The 20469-nt window shown below is 32.0% G+C and overlaps 1 protein-coding gene across 2 annotated transcripts in view; it reads right to left on the bottom strand.

Annotated features, from left to right (window-relative positions):
- Nucleotides 1-18565, bottom strand: part of LOC143073110 (endothelin-converting enzyme 1-like) — a 50198-nt gene extending 31633 nt beyond the window's left edge. The window contains exons 1-2 of one of the 2 annotated variants that reach the window (XM_076248426.1): nt 18390-18565; nt 1048-1093 (exon numbers count right to left, since the gene is read on the bottom strand). In XM_076248426.1, coding sequence (XP_076104541.1) covers nt 1048-1093; nt 18390-18424 — 81 coding nt within the window. In that variant the 5' untranslated portion in view covers nt 18425-18565. Of the gene's footprint in view, nt 1-1047; nt 1094-17352; nt 17491-18389 lie in introns of those variants that run through there. The other variant, XM_076248425.1, reaches the window with a different exon arrangement.
- Nucleotides 18566-20469: the final 1904 nt, after the last annotated feature.

Raw genomic sequence — 20469 nt, 5'->3', positions numbered from 1 at the left:
AAACCATGGTCTATAATATTAAATCGTTTTCAAACTGAACCTTCTTACTTGATTTAGGACACCAAATTTAATTTCACAATTTTGAAAAAAGGAGGTTTATTTTTGACCAAAAAATGTACGCGAACAAATCAGGAAACGAACTTTAATATTAAACTTTTCAGTGAATAGCTAATGTGGTTGGCGACCGATATGAAAACAAGTAGTCTAGATAATGTTGTGTTAAAATCTCATTAACAGCTTAATGATCGGTAGTTATAGTGATGCATCCGCACCATCGCAAATTAAAAGTGGCAAATTTTGAAGCTCGTTAGCAAAAAGATGTTAACTGCATTGAGGAGTGTTTCATATCATGTTTAGCTGAAAATCGTTTTTAACAAATGTTAATGTGTTTTTCTCCAAGTCTATCTTTACATATGATTGAACCATTTTTGTACCAGATGCATTAACGATTGTGATATATCGCTTGTAGACAAGTGCACATGACACTATAGATATTCAGGTACAAAGGTCATTTGACGTAGGTGCAAAACAATAAATCTCTATGCAGTTGACAACCACGGAAAAACCTTATTTTTTTTCTCTCTAAAAAAACTTATTTCTTTCCGTATTCATTCCTTACGGGAAACCTAACGGAAGACAATAGTGGGTAAAGGAAGGAGCGTCGAATTCTACAATCGCAAAGATTGGTCCTATTTCTATTCCCCGTTGATGTTTACATAAATAAGTTCAAGTGTAAGAAGTCCAAACCTAAAGAACATGAAATATTCAATGTCTCTGAATCTACCTATATGTTCTTTATTATATATGTAAGTATTGTAGTATGAGTGCCGACGGAAAATACATCTAGATGGAAACATCGCTATTTTTGACATGAATAGCCACTCATACACTCATATTGGTATACATAACTCCCTCAAGCTAAGTGAAGTGACCTTAGTTGTATTTGGCTGTTTCTTTCTTTTCCCGTTTGACGTTTCTATGTATGTATCCACATCTATCTTTCAAACCTCTCCCCCTTAAAAGGATACAATAAGACTAATTACTCACTTTAACTTCTGTATTGTTCAATAATTCGTTCTTCTCAGTACTCTGCCTGCAAATGACAGAAATATCAATAGTGTATTGCTTTATATAACAATACTTTATAATCCGGAAAATAACAGCTTTATATTTGTCAAATGTTTATTATAAATGACTGCTACTTCTAAAGCCATCTGATGATCTTCTAATTGTGTAAAAAAATAGAAGTATATTTCCGGACCATTTTAGATTTTATTCTGACTAAATGTTATTAGTACTATCATATTAAACGACATTGACTGGTTGTGAATTACTCTTACAGTCTATAAGGTTACATTGCATGTCTTATAAGCTCTTCTCTTTTATATAAGCTTTGGATTTCAAATATTTTGGCCACGAGCATCACTGAAGAGACATGTATTGTCGAAATGCGCATCTGGTGCAAGAAAATTGGTACCGTTAATTTTATTATAAACAATTAATAGCGCATACACATCCACGTGCAATATGTAAATAGATAAATAAACATATAAATACATATTTCAAAGAAGCGTGATGCAATTGTGTAGGACAGGAGGTAAAACTGTTTTAACTACTGATTATCATTGTTAAGGGTATCATTCATATTGTTTGCAGAAATCAAAACTAAATCAAATCCCAGACAGTATGGTTTACTTTACTGCTGTCAGCTAATAGCTTGGTACTTAAAACGATCATTTTAGATCTGAAGCTAGTCGTAATTAGCAAATAATCATTTTAAAATGGAAATTAAATCGCTATTTGATATGACAAATCTGACATTAAAAGAGATCTATACGAGATCTGAAGATGATAAAAAAAATCAACACACATGTAAAGAGATAAGACATTACAATTTTCATTTTCAGATCCATAAAATCTTTTTTATATATAGCTTTTCAAATCTATTAGAAATTAATTGACATTTTTAGTCATTTCAAAATCAGTAAACCTATGATGGGAGGGTGAAATGCACGCCACGAACGACATAATGATATTGAATGTTACGCAATTTTTATAGCTTTTTTGTTTGATGAATTATTTGGTTGCAGGTATGAGTCTTATAAAGATTGCAGTTGATTCTACATTCAGATATTATTGCATGATAATGTCAAAATGCAATTAGATGGTATAAAATGAAAGAACATGTTGTAGACTTCAGAATCTGGAATTCAAATTATCTTATACTATGTATAAACTATTTAACATTTTACACTTCGTCTTTTCAAATAATCCTAATGTCACTTCAAATGTATGTTTACCTGTTTTCATTCGAAGCAGCATTTTTCACGACATGCATTGTAGTGTCACATTTCAATGCAAAAAAAATCTTTGAAACTTTGATTCTACATTCAGATATGATTGCAAAATGCAATTAGATGGTATAAAAAAATAGAACTGTTGAATTTATCATTAAGTAGACTTCTGGAATTAAGATTATTTCATACTATGTTACACTACAGACAATCCTTAGGTCACGACCATTGTGTGTATACCTGTTTTCATTCGAAGCAGCATTTTTCACGTCAAGCATTGTAGTGTCACATTTCAATGCAAAAAAAATCTTTGAAACTTATGGCAACGGGCAACAAAATTGATAAAATAAATCGACTGAAACCTTTCCGTTTGTTCCTGAATTAAGAAATATTGAAGTCAAGTCGTGTTTATTGCAGCGAAGTAAACAAATGCAAATGATCGGTAAAATGATGTCGAAGTTTACGCTACTATGGTTGAGACTGTGATGTAAATTTGAATAACGATGGGATTGTTTGTTCTATCAAACCGTAGAAAAAATACTTTCTATGAGGTCTTCTGAGACCTCAATCAAATCATTTTTTTTTTAAACGAAATGTATATTGACATTCTATCAGACGGCTTTTTGCATCCAACCCAAAATAGAACAAAAGGAAACGTAAATTTATTTTCAGTTCACGTCGCGTTTCATCTCCAGAACCAAAGAATGGGGACAAATAAAAACAAAGATGGAGTAGGATTCATCGTAATTCGACATCGATTTAATATCAGATGATTAACCGGAATCAATTTCTTCACAACTAAACTGTCAGTCACTGATACGTCTTGTCGATTTCATAATGACGTCTTTATCCTTTATCTTTCATAAGAAACTATTATGGAACCATTTATATTTTTTTCCTTGTCAGAAAATCGGAAATCTTGAAAGTCATCTCCGTTGCGTCCCATGTTTTTGCTGCTTGACAAATGTAACGTTTTAATGTTCAGATGTAATATACATGTCAGCTATTAAATAACAAATGACTGATTGAAAATTAGCATATATTAATATTGTTTGTTGAAATTTGGCACTTGTTGAAACGACAAAAGCAGAAAACTTACTGGTTATAATCTTACTATGACACACGTGCGTCATCGACGAGAAAACATGTTGTGCTTCAGTACTTGCTTCTGACGCTGTATAACAAAACTATAAGTTGTCATACAGAAAAATTAAAAGACAAAAATCATTGGCACAAATACCGAATACCAAGGTAAAAAAAGTTGATAAAACCTTACAAAACCGACGATACCATCAACAAAACGTATATATGCGGCAATGCGCTGCTGAATAGAGTTCAGGTTTAGATGCATTTTATGATTACTGAAGTGTGTACTGTCCCAGGTTAGGGGGAGGGTTGGGATCCCGCTAACATGTTTAACCCCGCCACATTATCAATGTATGTGCCTGTCCCAAGTCAGGAGCCTGTAATTCAGTGGTTGTCGTTTGTTTATATGTTACATATTTGTTTTTCGTTCATTTTTTTACAAAGATAAGGCCGTTAGTTTTCTCGTTTGAATTGTTTTACATTGTCTTATCGGGGCCTTTTATAGCTGACTATGCGGTATGTGCTTTGCTCATTGTTGAAGGCCGTACGGTGACCTATAGTTGTTAATGTCTGTGTCATTTTAGTCTTTTGTGGATAGTTGTCTCATTGGCAATCATACCACATCTTCTTTTTTATAGTTCTTCCAAGTAGTACAGCATTAAATTTTCCAAAGATAACAATGAAACACACATTGGGAGGCAATTCAAAACTAACAAATGGTATGAAGCTTTCTGCATGCATTTCTAAATAACACATACAGGGTAGAAAAACTACACTTGTGACCCTCAAATAGATTAAATTGAGAATGGAAATGGGGAATGTGTCAAAGAGACAACAACCCGACCATGAATGGAACAGAAAACAGCAGAAGGTCACCAACAGGTCTTCAATGCAGCGAGAAACTCCCGCACCAGGAGGCGTCCTTCAGCTGGCCCCTAAACAAATATATATACTAGTTCAGTGATAATGAACGCCATACTAAACTCCAAATTGTACACAAGAAACTAAAATTAAAAATAATACAAGACTAACAAAGGCCAGAGTCTACTGACTTGGGACAGGCGCAAAAATGCATGTTATCAACGGCGTCATCTAATTAGATAATGAACTACCATTCATTTTATTTAAAAAAAAACATAAATGCGAACGTAAAACATCACTTATTTAGTTAAGGAATGCAAAAGCTGCATTGTTTAAAAGAAAAGTTTCTACACTTCTCAAGACATATCCCGACACACAAATTAATCAAATTATTGTTCATCCAGTACATTTCAACATAACTCGAACGATAAACGCATATAATATATGCGTAAAATGTTGGTCATGTGAACTACTTTGTATTTGAGGCTGTATAACCAATATCATCACTGTTCAACCAAGTTATATCAATGTTGGTCAATGGGATGATTAGTGAAGTCACAGTCAACTACTTTGTTGATTGAAGGTATGCCCTTTAGACGTAATATCACATATATGACTGAAGGTGAATTGAGTGGAAATTAAATAATCAAAGAATTATTGTCACGGTCGGGTAAAATTTCGTACCGAGGACTGATACATTGTAAACAAGATACTCACATATTTACTGATAGGCTTGTTTCCAAGCCATGGAAGACAAGCCTATCAGTAAATATGACGGTAGTCCGATAACTCTTACCCGGATCATGACAAAGAGGGGGTTAGGGATTTTGCATACCACAAAAGTCTTTTATACATTTAGTTGCACCAAGCTCAGAAGACCATGAAATGTGGTGTAATTGCCAATGAGACAAATAACCACCAGAGACCAAATGACACTGAAATTATCAACTATACACCACCGAACGGCATTGAAAAGATTATATTTGAGGAATTATTCTAATTAAAATGAAGTATAAAGTGGCTTTATTCAACCCATTCAAGTCGTCACTCAGTTCCATTCACACGTGTTTTGATAGCTTATAAATTTAAGCACGTTAAATACACGATGAGAAATTCTGCAAAGATTAGATAATAAAGTAATGCAATGAATATGACAAGAAAATGAAACATATGCTAAATCAATTACGTAATCAATAAAAACAATCTTTAGAAAGCAAATTACTGTAATTATCAAAGTTTATAAAACATAGAAATGCAAATAACAAATGTATACATGCCATTTAGAGCATCCATTTCCGGTTACCATATTCCCATATCAATCCAAAGATACACAAGACTTCACTTGATAACTATCTTCCGTAATAATTGCAAAGGCAACTTTTAATATAGACACTTTATTGTCGATATATTCCTCAAGATAATCCAAACTCTCATTACTTTAAGCTCCTAGTCAATAGCTATAAAACTGTACAGAAGTTCCCAATCGTACGTACTTTTTTTATTTATTGAATGATCAATGATATTTTGCAGATAATTACACATTGAAGGATGCCATCATTATTTTGATACTAAACAATTTTTACAGACTTTCGATCAGACCTATCTATAATTTGTTTAATTTAGATGTATGAGTGAGCCATAAAATGAGCATTATTTATATTGATTACGTATACAAAATGAAGGATTATGAAATCGTCATTCTGTCAAGGATATGTATGTTAGTACGGGTCTTCTGTCTTAAAATGGTAATGGCTTTTGCTACGAAAGAGAGAGCGGGGTACAAAAAGGTCATCTAACATCAATCAACAAGGCAGACATTAATCTTCTTCAACTTTTATGAAAGGGATTTATGGCAATTTGTTTGCATTGTTGATAACACTGGTTAGCATTCTTTCTAAATGTTTTAGTACCAAGAAATTGCTGCATTATGTAAGCAATTACATAAATGGAGAGTATAATGACAAACAAATCATATTTATTGGGTTTTTATCTTCGCAATTTTACCAAGACTTATACTTATATATGTATGTTACTAACCAATGAAGATTATGACGATGAATTGATGATTGGTGTCTGGTTGAAAATTATACATGCTTAAAATATTATGGATGTATTTACCGAATATGAATATTCCCTGGTTTGTTCTAGACCGACATCTAACAAGAGTGCATACGCTGAAATATCTCGCCTTCTTTACTAATCATTGATATTATGTTGATAGTCCTAAATATAAATCTGTATTACAACTGTCACATAAACTTAACCAAGAAAACTAAACATTGACCAATGAAACATGAAAATGAGGTCAAGGTCAGATGAACCATGCCAGGCAGGCATGTACAGCTAACAATTCTTCCATACAACAAAAATAGTTGACCTATAGCTTATTATTTAAGAAAAACAGACCAAAACACAAAAACAAAAACACTTAGCAATGAACCGTCAAAATGAGGTGAAGGTTAAATTAAACCTGCACGACTGACAAATAGATCATAAAACATTTCCGTACACCAAATATAGTTGACCTATTGCAATCAGTATTAGACAAAAAGACAAAACTCAAAAACTTAACTTTGACCACTGAACCATGAAAATGAGATCAAGGTCAGATGACACCTGCCAGTTAGACATGTACACCTGTCAATCATTCCATACACCAAATATAGTAGACCTAGTGTATACAATATAAGAAAAACAGATCAAAACACAAAAACTTAACTATAACCACTGAACCAAGAAAATGAGGTCAAGGTCAGATTACACCTGCCAGTTGGACATGTGGACCTTACAGTCCTTCCATACACCGAATATAATAGACCTATTGCTTATAGTATCTGAGATATGGACTTGACCACCAAAACTTAACCTTGTTCACTGATCCATAAAATGAGGTCAAGGTCAAGTGAAGACTGTCTGAAGGGCATGAGGACCCTTCAAATATAGTTATCCTATTACTTATAATAAGAGAGAATTTAACATTACAAAAAATCTTATCTTTTTTTCTCATGTAGTCACTGAACCATGAAAAAGAGGTCAAGGACATTGGACATGTGACTGACGGAAACTTCGTAACATGAGGCATCCATATACAAAGTATGAAGCATCAAGGTCTTCCAACTTCTTAAATATAAAGCTTTTAAGAAGTTAGCTAACGCCGCCGCCGCCGCCGCCGGATCATATACCTATGTCGAGCTTTCTGCATCAAAAGTTGCAGGCTCGACAAAAACGAAAGCTCCGACTGAAGGCTAACAAGGGTACAATCGACAAAAAAGACCTGAGTGTCATCATTGTTTTAAGTTGTTATCGATTAGTTTTTCCTATTTGTTTTAAAAGCTGTGTGCTTAGTTGAAACTAGACAAGTCTTTTGTTTGACAAAAAGGGACCCGTCTCACGTTTTGCTGCATTCGTTATGATTTAACGATCAAAACACAATTGCACATTCTTTGAAAATAATAATAAAAAAAACATCTTGTGTCTTTTAAGCAATTTTTCTTTCCTTAATTATGTTTGTTTCTATGATTAATATGTTTATAAAGACTTCCGTTCATTCAATTTATAGAAATTCTGACGATGCTAAATTTAACTGAACAAGGACTTGAAAGCTACGCATCGCCCAGAAAGGTTTATTTATGAATTGTAATACTATTTTATTATTGTGCAAATGAACTTTGCTCAAATAGAAGAATCATTTGCAGTCGGAAATCTCAATGGGATCATTCTTAAAATAAAAATTAGGGGAATGTGGTATGATTGCCATGCAATGAAACAATACAAACAACAGAGTTAAAAAGAATTAAATTCAAGCAATACATGCTATTCAATAAGTTATGGTCGAATCATTGAAAGACCCCCTATTTCTAAATTATTGAAAATTATCATTCTGTATTGATACTCATTCGGGCTAAGGTCCTCAAAAATCCTAAATTTGTATAAATACTTATCAATGATTATTACTGGATGAACATTACATTTAGTGACCTTACACGTGACAAGCAAAGCTTAGAATGACCCAGTTTCAATTCGTAAAACACCAAGATTTTGACGAAAAGCTTCTTTCCGTCTCTACTTTGTTTTAAAAATCTGGTTAATGCATTAACTGTGTTCTTTTCTACTTATTGGTAAACTGAACAAAAATGTATTAACTCCGAATGCTGATGGGTCTAATCGCACACGAACCGTCAGCTTAGTCTTTTTGTTCGTTCAGTATGTGCATGATGTATTTGTCACGTTAGATATTTACAAGAATGGCTCCATTAACTAAAATAGAAAATGAAATCGATATTGTGACATTATTCAGAATCTATTATATTGAAAAAGTGTTTTATAAATAATATTTTATTTTGTTTAGCAATTTAAAACGTACAGCAGATTAATGCACTATATATATGCCACCAGGATAACGTTTCATTAACTAAATAACATAGTCTAGCACACTAGAGTATAATTATGTTAAAGGAAATAATGCTTTATTACAACTTTAACATTATAGAAGGATTTAGTTAGTAGCGATTTAAAATGCTTGATGTAATTTTAAAGTGTTATAACGAGGGTATGTCCAGGAGTTTTAAGAATAGTATGGGTATCGTAGTGACCCACAGAAAGATAAGGAATATATGAGCAATCAAAGATAAGAAAACATGTTTACCTCGAGCACCTGTCATACTGGAGGGAGGAGCGTGTTCCCGCCCGTAAAACGTAATTCTCGATCAAAATCACGATACAACTACAAAAAAATAATCTGACGAAATGGCCTTGCTAGAGTTATGTACATTAAACCTGTAGTATTTAGTTTGTTTTTAAATTGAACACATTGCCATGCCTCATTTGCTCGGACTGTGTTGGGCCTAATTGACTACTCAACAACTAAGCATCCGTTATTTCAAATACTACTGAAAATAATTCTCTGTTGATCATTCAAAAAGGAATAAGCAGATGCGTTACAATTGCCAATAGATATAGCTTTATCCTGCAATTGGGTGTCTTACTATACAGACACAGCCCTCCAGATATCGCTATGCTGTATCTGTATCTGTATACAGATATTGCTTTAAAGCTCCGCCCACTGCCGAACTGAGCATTGTATAAACCTACAATACCTCAGAATGTGTATTGCCGTCGCATTCCAATGACGTATTGTTTGACCTTATGCGAATTAACGTTTACTTTTATGTTTGTTTTCAAACATTTCTTTAGAACAATAAGAATTAAACCAATTTTCTGATAACATACACACATGGACAGCAATCTTTTCTACGATGACAATTGTCGATTTCAAAACTTGAATGTGTATTATTGTGTAACAAAATCAACCATGTCAATTTCAGCATGCATATTTAGTGAATGTCAAGTTTGAAGCGTAGGACAACTCGTACACTTCTTTTTCAAATTGAACAATGTTTTGTTATTTGTTTTTACTGTTGAAATTAGTTGTTATGTCAAAATAGATAATTATTTACTTTGAACGAGGTAGTATTGTTGACCATTCGAGATTCTTTTTTTGCGAACCCGTCTTCAGCTGAATGTTTGATTTTAATATTACTACGCGGGACTCAAGGGATTTCAAATCGAAAATATATGCAAAAAAAAGTGAGTTTTTGTGTTTTTCAAACAATATACAGAATTAATTGCAGGATAAAGACAATAACTGTTTAGTGTCTTTAAATATCAGTTGTATGTGTACTCGGCTCGAAACCGGAGTAATAGCTCACTCAAGCTCGCATTACACCTGCTTCTTAGCCTCGTACACATACAGCTGATATTTAAAGACACTAAACAGTTATTGTCTATATAATGCATTTATATAGGCCATCGTACATGTACGGCCGTCATTAATGAAAGACCCTATACTGTATAGTCAGCTATGAAAAGGCCACGATAAATGCCAGACACTTCAAAGAGCCTCTGTAGCACAGCCAAGTAGTGTGTATTCGACAATGGACACTTTCTAACATTGTGAATTAGAATGGAATTTATGACAAATATATCGCTTTTGTTGATCGTGTATTGCTGATCATTTTTCTGTTTAAAATTCCTGTCCATCTTCTTTTTAGCTTGTAAGGACAATCACGCTAATAAAGTGTCTACTAATAACTTCAGCAATTTCGGCCCTGCTTACTTATCTGAAGATATTGTCTTGTTCGTCATGTAAAGTGTCTATTTATCTGTTATAATTTTCAAGATAAAAGACAGAAATACTAAAAATTGGTAAAAAATCATCTATATAAAACAACTACTCCAATAAGAAGTCGATTTCTGCTATTTGACTTACTTAGTATTTGTAGATTTTGTCTAGCTTATCATTTATACTCATTATAGTTTCTATCTATCTATCATATATAATTTTTTTTTAGATAGAAGGCAAACACTAAAATCAAGTGATGAGAAAAGCACAGGGACAGGTGAGCTAAAATGTGAAACAATTCTAATGTCAAAATTAACGGCATAACTTATAACGAAACAATTTTTAAAAGCAACAAATATGACAACCATGAACTTAGAAACGTCATGAATTACAGACACACAACATTTGATAACTATTTACGAATTCACAAGTTGGTATAGGCACATAAGAAATTCGGCGGTGTTAAAACATAATTGTTTGGACTCAACCGCATCCTCTAACAGCACAAAAAAAGATCAGTTGTAAATGGCTTCATTCAATAGATCAGTACGATGCACAGAAAACAACTAGCATAAAACAAAGCGCATATGGTGTTTATTATCCTTCTTTATTCAACATTTAAAAAAAAAAAAAATATGCGAGTTAAAACCAATAATGACAGAATGGACCCAAGTTTCTAAATGACATTAATCGTTCAATTTAATTAAAATGCCAGTTAGTAAAGCACTTTAAAATTTTGAGATTGAGTTAAATAAATATACATGGATAAATTGTTCAAATTGTCTCCTTGGAACAAATTTATTTCGCAAAGCATATCACACAAGTTAGAACAATTTGATAGACTTTAAATTAAAGTTGCTCTACAGTATAAATAAAACTGTGATCAACTTGGCGCTTATTAAGGATTTAAAGGAAAAAAAATTTAATGTAAAATTTATGTAATATTAATTAGTACGAAATTGCATGACGCCATTATTGATTGTTACATAGATTTTCTTTCCTAGGATTTCGTGTAGTACCTGTCGTTTATTTGTCTATAGTTAGAATTTGAGTAAATTAAAAAAAAAAAAAACTTCGATAAACAATGAAACAGTCACTGTATTGATTAAAAATATAAAACCAATCAATTTATGCTACTCATTTAGTTGATGCAATGTAAATTTCATGCGTGAAATTTACACCTGCAATTCATCACCCCGAACTACCTATTTGCATGCAGTTATTAATTTTCTACTTTTGAAAAATTACGCATATTGGATAATTCTAACTATCAAAATATGTTGATGATGAAAATTTTTATGCGTTTTGAAATGTTTAACAGCGGCATTTTAATCGTCAAACCGTTTGTGCATTAGAGATTTTTTTATTGAATTATAATTCCAATCAAAAATCCTACATGATGGTATTCTATTGAGAAATCAAATATGTAGTTCTGATATCAAATAGTAGTAAATAATTATACAATTATAAGTGAGGCTATATACCAGAACAATGGCTAAACAGAACTAGTCTTCTTGAACACTTTGTGTTTTCTTTTTTTAAATAATAAAAGTAATAATAAAACACAACAAAAACCAACAAAAACAGCAATATGACTCTGATTAAAAACGTAAACGATAAGATACATTTCCAAAACGAGTTTTGACAATTTCCCAAATCATATCGAATTTAACTAAATTTAATCATGGCACAATATTATATTGAAGGGTATCAGTTGTTTAAGTAACTTATTTTGTAAATGAAGTATACTTTTCACGGATTTTTTTTTTCAATTTGAAATATTTTTACTATTCAAATCCAGGATTAAAACTAGTTCTCAATATTTCCAAAACCTATCAAAAATTGGAGCTATGGTCAATATGTTAATATTCAAAATTTGATGATTTGTAAAGAAATATTGACTGAGTACTTTATCTCGAACCTATGAAAAAAAAGAACGACGGATCACAGAAAAAACTTGACTGTTGGCTCGTGTTAGCGTGCTCGCTCAAATTATAAGAGATATCATTTGCTGCTTCTCCGTAAATTGGCTTCCGCCATTTTGGAACAAGAACAAAGATTGGTCCGGATTCCGAATTAATAAACATCCAAAGCATGTTCAAGCGCAAAGCTGGGTTCATACTTATATCAAATCAACCTGATATAACAATGCAACAGATCTGGAAAATTGAACTTTTAATAAAATCTTGCTTTTTACAAAGTCAGCGTTTAGCGCACGTGAATGGACTGGCTGGCCACTCGTTCGCATGACCATTTCATTTACAATCGTATACCTAATACGTATTTAAATTCTGTAAGATCTCCTAAGATCATTTAAAGATCATATTTTGGAAACTTATAATAAAAAATAAGCTTTCAAGAATGAAAAGAATCTTGCCTAATCTGGTTCCACACGTGCTACTGTATACCCAAGTGGACACACATTAATGTTAATTTGAAGTACAGTGTATGACATCAACCTGGTTGATACAAAAACAGACAGATATCATCCAGCAAAGAGTAAATGGGTGCCAATAATGTACAAAAGTAAACGTATGTACTTTAAAACTTGTACAAATAATATAAAGCACAAAAAAAATATCTCCAAGAAAGTAGACTTTAAACAATTTGATATGTATGAAGAAAAGCAATGTGTAGTACTGTTATGGTAATGAAATATCTGCATTATTCTTTTTATTCTACAGATATTCACGTATTGCAGAACGTGTTGATAAATGAAGGTAAAATATTAATGGCTTCTAGAGCTCATGGGAGAAGCTATAAAAAGCAAACTGTAGCTTAATAGTGCATGTATCATATATACAGATACAAAGTAATAGTTTGAATATTTGCCATATCATTTTACAATGTTGTGAACAAAAGATGTTAATTAAACAGCAACCCAACATATATCTTAAGCACTTTACTGGAACAAAGGCCGAATGTCTAATACATTTTGTATATAAAGATTTGTTTTTCTAATTGTGTTATTATATCATAAAATATATTCAAAATAGAAGAAGAAAAAATGTTAGATAAGATTGGAAAATTTCCTTATTTTGTTCCAATTAAAATGAAGGACATTTCCTTTATAACTTTATTAAAACATGAATATTGAGTTGCTTATAACATTTTCCTTTTATAATAAAAGACATGGACATTTTTACCTAGGAATACTAATGACATGGACATGATTTCCTAGGAAAATTAGTCTGGGAACATAAATTTTATCTAAGAAATTGATACACAACTCTTTAACTATATTAAAACATAACATTAATATTCACCTTTTAAAATTAAGGGCTTAGACATTTTAACCTAGAACTATTTATGACATGGACATGATTTCATAGGAAAATTAGTCTGGAAACAAATTTTATTAAACAGATTGATACACAACTCTTTCGTTTTGTCTTTAACAATATTAAAACATATTACATTCATATTCACCTTTTAAAATTTAGGGCATGGACATTTTAACCGAAGACTATTAATGACTTGGACATGATTTACTTGGAAAATTAGTCTGGGGACATGAATTTTATCAAAAATATAACTATGCAGCTCTTAAACATTACTAAAACATAACAACATTTAAACTTCCATGGTTTAAATGAAATTGAATTAATTGTAGGATTTTATAGGACATGATTACCTTGGAAAATTAGTCTGGGGACATATATTACTAACATCGGACTAAATATACTAGTAAATTCTGTAACCATGGACTTTTTATACTAGTAATATTCGTCCGCCCAGACATACTTTACCAGGACAAATTTATCACTTACATATAGTCCTAAATCTCCCCGAGTAAAGACTAGTTGCTAAAAAATCGAAGACAGTGACAACAAAACCTTTACCAAAAATAGCATTTAATATACATTTGTGTATATACATGAACAAAAGACAAATGATGCACAGCCGAATGAAATACAAAATGCTTACATGTCCCACTACAGAAGTCATTTCGAGCCTTTAATGTCGTAGCTATTGCCTTCTCTACGTCGAAAATTTTTTAAGCGTACATGTGTTAATCAGAGAAAATCGAATGCGCTTATCGACATTAGCTCTGTACAAAATAGTTACCATCTGCTTAATCCTGATACTTTACAAGTAATAATATTTTTTTTATCTATATATATATATATATATATATATATATATATATATATATATATATATATATATATATATATATATATGTGAAAATCTTATCAGCTCTCCATCAATCAATCATTCAATAATCAGTTAGAATTCTTCTTCTATTAAGAAAAACTGTAAGTTGCACAAAGACAGCCAACACTGATAGCCAAAATACAAGAAGCTAAACTAGCAGAATACACAAAACACTACAAAGAAAACTTGACTAACACGAACCCAATAAAACAACGCAGTCTACTCCCTGGTTGTCCCAACTGAAAGCTAAACGACTGCCTTTTCACAAGTCAGACCCGTCTGAGGTCGGGATAGTGGTTTACTACGTACATTGTATAACCACAACATGGTGACAAGCCCCATCAGCGAGTTTTAGGGGACGGTATTGTGGCTACTAAATTAATGTACGGTTTGAAAATGGTAACAAGTCCCGTTAACAAGTATCAGAGGACGAAGTCATGATTGTAGCTAATGAATTGTTGTACTAACGGAACATGGTCACAAGTCTAGTTAACGAGATTGTACAAATACAAAATGGTGACAAGTCCCAATCTTGAATGCGTTCGGGAAACTGTAGAATAAACGATTTTGCAATTTAAAATCCGAAATTTATAAGTTTCCACAATTTTCTACAAATACATCAAGATGCTTCTTCTTATCTAACAAGACTAAAAATAAGAAGTTGTGGTATGATTGCTAATTAGACAACTCTGCACAACGAAAAGACCAAAACGACACAGAAATTTAAAACAACTATAGATCAGCGTACGTCCTTCAACAATGAGTAAAACCCATATCGTATAGTCAGCAATCCTTCGATTCGAGACAAATTAAATGCTTAGTATAAGATTTGAATTGATAAAAATTCAAATAACAAGCAGTGATAACGACCCTTCATCAGGTCAATCAAGGGCAAACTTTGCTTCATATGGATGTTTCTTACATGTTATCTTTTTATTTTCAGTGTAGTTTGTAATGCCATCAGTGAGAAATTTCCTATTAAACAGATATCAGTTAGATGGATATAAGAAGATGTGGTATGAGTGCCAATGAGACAATGTATTCTCCATCCAAGTCGCAACCATTATAGGTCCGAGTACGGTCTTCAACACGGAGCCTTGGCCTTAAACCGAATAACAAGCTATATAGGCCTCCAAACAATACATGTGTAAAACAATGCAAACAAGAAAACCAACAGTCTAATCTATATAGAAAAACGAGAAACGAGATCCACTTATGAACCACATCAACAAACGAAAACCACTTACTATCAGGTTCCCGACCCAAGACTGGCGCAAACAAACGCAGCGGGTCCAAACGTTTTAACAGGCACCAACCCTCACCCTCACCCGAAACAACAGTGCAACATCACAACTTAGAAAGACATGTACTATATAATTAATAATATTATATCAACCGAAATGGCCCAACTGAATCGAAATGTTTTCCTGTGTGGCATGTCTGTATACAGAACATGTACTTTTGTACTTCCATTAAATAATGTTACGCTTTTTTACATAATGGATGATCTCAAACAGACATGTATCTATTTTTTCTGTATCTTTTCGATTCCGAGAAGGAAATCATGTCTTAACAGGCCATTATACATAAGTGTCGGAATTGATGAAATTCATATTTTTCAAATATCCTATTTTCACGACGATTGCTTTTTGTATTTGTGATATATTTCATGAGCTATGTACGAGCAATTTAAATGTCAATGTAAATACAATAATAAACAAATTTTAAAAGTCTTCAATGAGATAAAGCAATTTCCGTGTAGACTATAACGTAAAATGAAAAAAAAAATATCCGTTTATTTTAATATCAGAAGATAATTAAAGTGAAGGGGATTTAATGGCTGTACTTAACTTTCTTTTTAACTGGTCATTCAACTAACATAGTTTACATAGTTTATTTATTATTCTAAAAATAGCAATTAAGCAATAAAATAAATGAAACATTGTCTGGATCACTAGTAATTACTGAGGATTCATAAGTCCAAAAGTACAAGCTAATGATGTCACAGAAATGTGTGTACATGTCTACGCTACGTTGTGGTGTACAGTTAAGCCTAAGGCATTCAGACTATTTTTTTCCCTCTCAGTCATTTGGCAATTTTGAGTGAATCATATCGTGTTTTATAATTTAAGATTTTATTTGACTTAAATACACAATATTATGTAGTTGTTTGTTTTTAGTTATGACATTATTGAGTTTAAATTGAAACATTAATTTAAGAAATTTCCCTGTTGCTCTGAGATGCTCCAAAAAATCAAACAATTAGCCTTTTAAAACAAAGCATATCACTTTTTTAATTGATAACATTTCAAAATAACAAATAATATGACGATCCTTCCATTTTTCGAATAAAGACAAACTTCACTTATTCCGGTTGGTCCTTACACGTGTAATTTATTTCAAATATTAAACTGTAGGTGGTATCCTAAATGACTGCAAAACGGTATTTTGACGAGAATTATTTCTCTTGATTATTACAGAAATGAAATTTGCTAGAATAACACAAATTGACTCTTGTCCTAAAGTTGGTTGCATACAGTTCCATATTTTCATTCAGTGCGACCGAACTAGCGCGTTGAATAAAAGAAAAAAAAAAAAAAAAAAAACTCAAGTGAAGGATTTCGTAAAAAGTACAGATTAATGAATATTTGACATGTTTTGTTATTCCAATAAATTGGCAATTTGTGGTCACATTAAGTAATCTAATTTTTGAAAAAGATTGTTTATTCAATAATCGTCCTGACATATTCTGCTTCAAGAAATAATTTAATTGAAATCAATTAAAGATTGAGTAACATTGCGTGTTCTTCAAAACTTTTTTTTATAACCTACCTGTTTTTACCAGGCTTGACAAATTTGACCTCAGGTACGCCTAGAAGACACAGAGATTCTGTTCCGTAACTTGTCATGTTCGATAAATATATTTCTGAATTCCATGTCACATGTTTGGAAAAACTTAAAAACAATTTCTTCAAAGAAATCTGTATACTCTAGCAAGATGTATTATGAAGGTGTACGTACAACTTATTAAATGTTCAAAGTTTATAGTTTCACTTGTAATTCCATCACCAAGGTAATCTAATAAAACTAGAATCGTTTGTTTATTAAGAAACATACATAAAAGGATTGAATCCCAAATTAACAGTGCAAGTTTACCTAGTTTCAAATTTCTCATCGGTTTCTGTAAATATTATATACTTTGTAACTTTGCAATCCGTAACAGTGAAATCGAACATCCAATGAAAGCGATTGCATCGTTATAAATTCCCCATGTATCGGGAAAATTCATTTATTAACATATGTTTCTGGCATTGTTGACAATATGCATTCAAGTTGAGAAATTATGTTTATTTTACCAACAGTTTTAATTTCTTGAAATAGACGACGTGGATGATCGATAATGGAAATTGATACCTAAAATCTATTATATAAAACTGTGCTATATAATGCCATTGGGAGATAGGTGGTTTATATATAATTCATGACAACATGCAATATTAGGCGTAAAAATCAAACACGTTTGCTTCATCAGTTTTTGATATCTAACAACTTTCCATTTTGCAAATTAAAACCAAAGCAATTTACCAATATAACAATACAGATTTTGAAAGATGTTAGGAGTCGCTTTTAGTTCAATTACATTTGACAAGTCAAGCGATTGAAGTTCTCTTTTTTTTTATTAATATCTTTATAATGCATTTAAAGAGAATAGATTGCTCAATAGAACGAATGAAATACTGGGGATTCCATTTTGTTTACGTTACTATAAATATCGGTGTTGATTTCATTGGGGATATACATATTTCACCTGTTTGGCTAATGGATAATTATCACAGGTAAAAGTGATTTAAGCAAGATACAAAACTTACATTTCTATCGAATCTTGTTTTCGTCTCGCCGGCATTGTAGATGAAAATTTGTTTATAGAAAATGACGAAAAGTTTGCTAAATATTTCTTTCAAAAATGCCTTCCAATGTCATCCAGGTATTACGTGTGTAAACATCCTGTAAACATTACCAAATTCGTCATCCGGGGTCTTTGTCACGTATTTATTTATATCTCTAACAATTTAACTCTATTTTATATTAATCTTTTCTTATCAAAGTGCCCCGAGACATTTAAAATACATATACTTGTATAATATGTTTGTACACATTTTTTATAAGTCTTGCTGTACTTATTAACCCTATTATTGTACAAAGAAAATATTAAACAACTGAACATATTTGTTTACCTTAAAATAGAATTACTTATCCGTTTCTTGTATTAACATTCGAAATATATTTTTCCAATACAAAATCCATCAGACTGTTTAGTTTTGAGTATTATAGCTATATGAATGATAAGTTTACAGCACAAAGAAGTATTTGTCCGAATCACTTAAGGAATATTGAAATGGTTCTGGTCAGCGTTACTTTGTAAGATTGCGATATAGAATCGTAAAGACCGTATTATTAGAACAATCAGAAAATGGACAGCATTATATGGAGGTTTCTTCTTTCCGCAATGAAAATTTGCCATGAAAGCGGTTTTCTTTGATTCAGCTAATAACATTAAGAGTTTTCTAACACTGCATTGAATTCCGCTTATTTACAATATTGTGTATCCGAAATGAAAAACATGTATTTTGGCGCTGGTCCTTTGCTTCTGCTTTTCATGTTATGATTTTGTGCAATAAATTGATACACCATATTTTTTTTGAAGAACTGCAGTGTTTATTTTCATTTCAAAAATACAGTGAAGTGTTGGAACTATGGAACTAGTTTAACCTTGCGTTGAAGTATACCAGTATAGAAGTTCGTCAGTGGTTGTCTTAAATCAAACATGTATCTTTATCTTTTATGTTACACCTGTTTTGGGGATTCTGTGTTAATGGAAGGTGTTAGATACTTTCTGTTTAACGTTTAAACAACCCTTTTAGATCAAGAAACAATTAAAAAAATTCAAATATTGTAACGACAAATGGTAGTTGCTGTAGACTATACTTCAACCCCTTAAAGATCAATAAGACATTACGACGAGAGGGAAAATATATAAACAATTACAGGTCACCGAACGGGCTTTCACAACAACTAAAAGTAAAATTTATACTGCAAAGTAACTATATTTGAGCTCCAGGATGACGAAATGCTAACGAAAAAACCACTGGGCTCAATTAACAACAACAATACATTAGTACAATTATGGCAAATGACAAATAACGAAATCATCTGGATTACTGACATAGGAATAAGCACATAAAAAAAGTGACGGGGTAAACACGAGTTTTGCTGTGCGTTTTGTTGTATGTTTGTTTATTTCAAATTGGATAGATGAGGTAGTGTTGGGATCTCACAGAACGATGTTAGCCCCATTGCATTTTGCACCTGTCCTATGTCAGGAAGTTGTAGCCATTGTTAGTCGATAGTTATTTTTACTTTTGGTTCATTTGTATTTTTCAGAGTTTTGTGTGTTAGTCCATTTCACAGGACTAATATACAATATTTGTTAAAGGCTAGTGAAGCGCGACTTCGGGTGCGGGATGTCCTTGCTGCGTTGCTGACCCATTGGTGGTTTTATGTTGTTTTCTGATTTTTTGTTAGGGTTGTATCTGTGGCACATCCTCGTTTCAATTTGCTAATCCACTGTAAGCTCTGAACCCTCAACATTAAAACGTATTCTGTGATAGTCTTTAAAAGACATGGAGGAACCTTTGAATTTCTTGCATAGAGGTAAAATGCTACTTTGTTTATACATGTATATATGAACATAATATATGATATTATTAGTAATCTTTTATACACTTTAGCGGATACAAAAGTCTGTCCAAATTTAAACACAAAGTTGATTGTTTTCTAGAACGTAAAACAACCAACTTTGACAGTATATCAAAATCGTAGGACGGACGGACATCATTTACATCAATTTTTTAGTCAGCTTCACAATTTATTTAAAAGCCATGTGATAAA

This window comes from Mytilus galloprovincialis, chromosome 4 (assembly GCF_965363235.1).
Source record: "Mytilus galloprovincialis chromosome 4, xbMytGall1.hap1.1, whole genome shotgun sequence".
NCBI lineage: Eukaryota > Metazoa > Mollusca > Bivalvia > Mytilida > Mytilidae > Mytilus > Mytilus galloprovincialis.
This window is presented reverse-complemented; position numbering and strand designations above follow the sequence as displayed.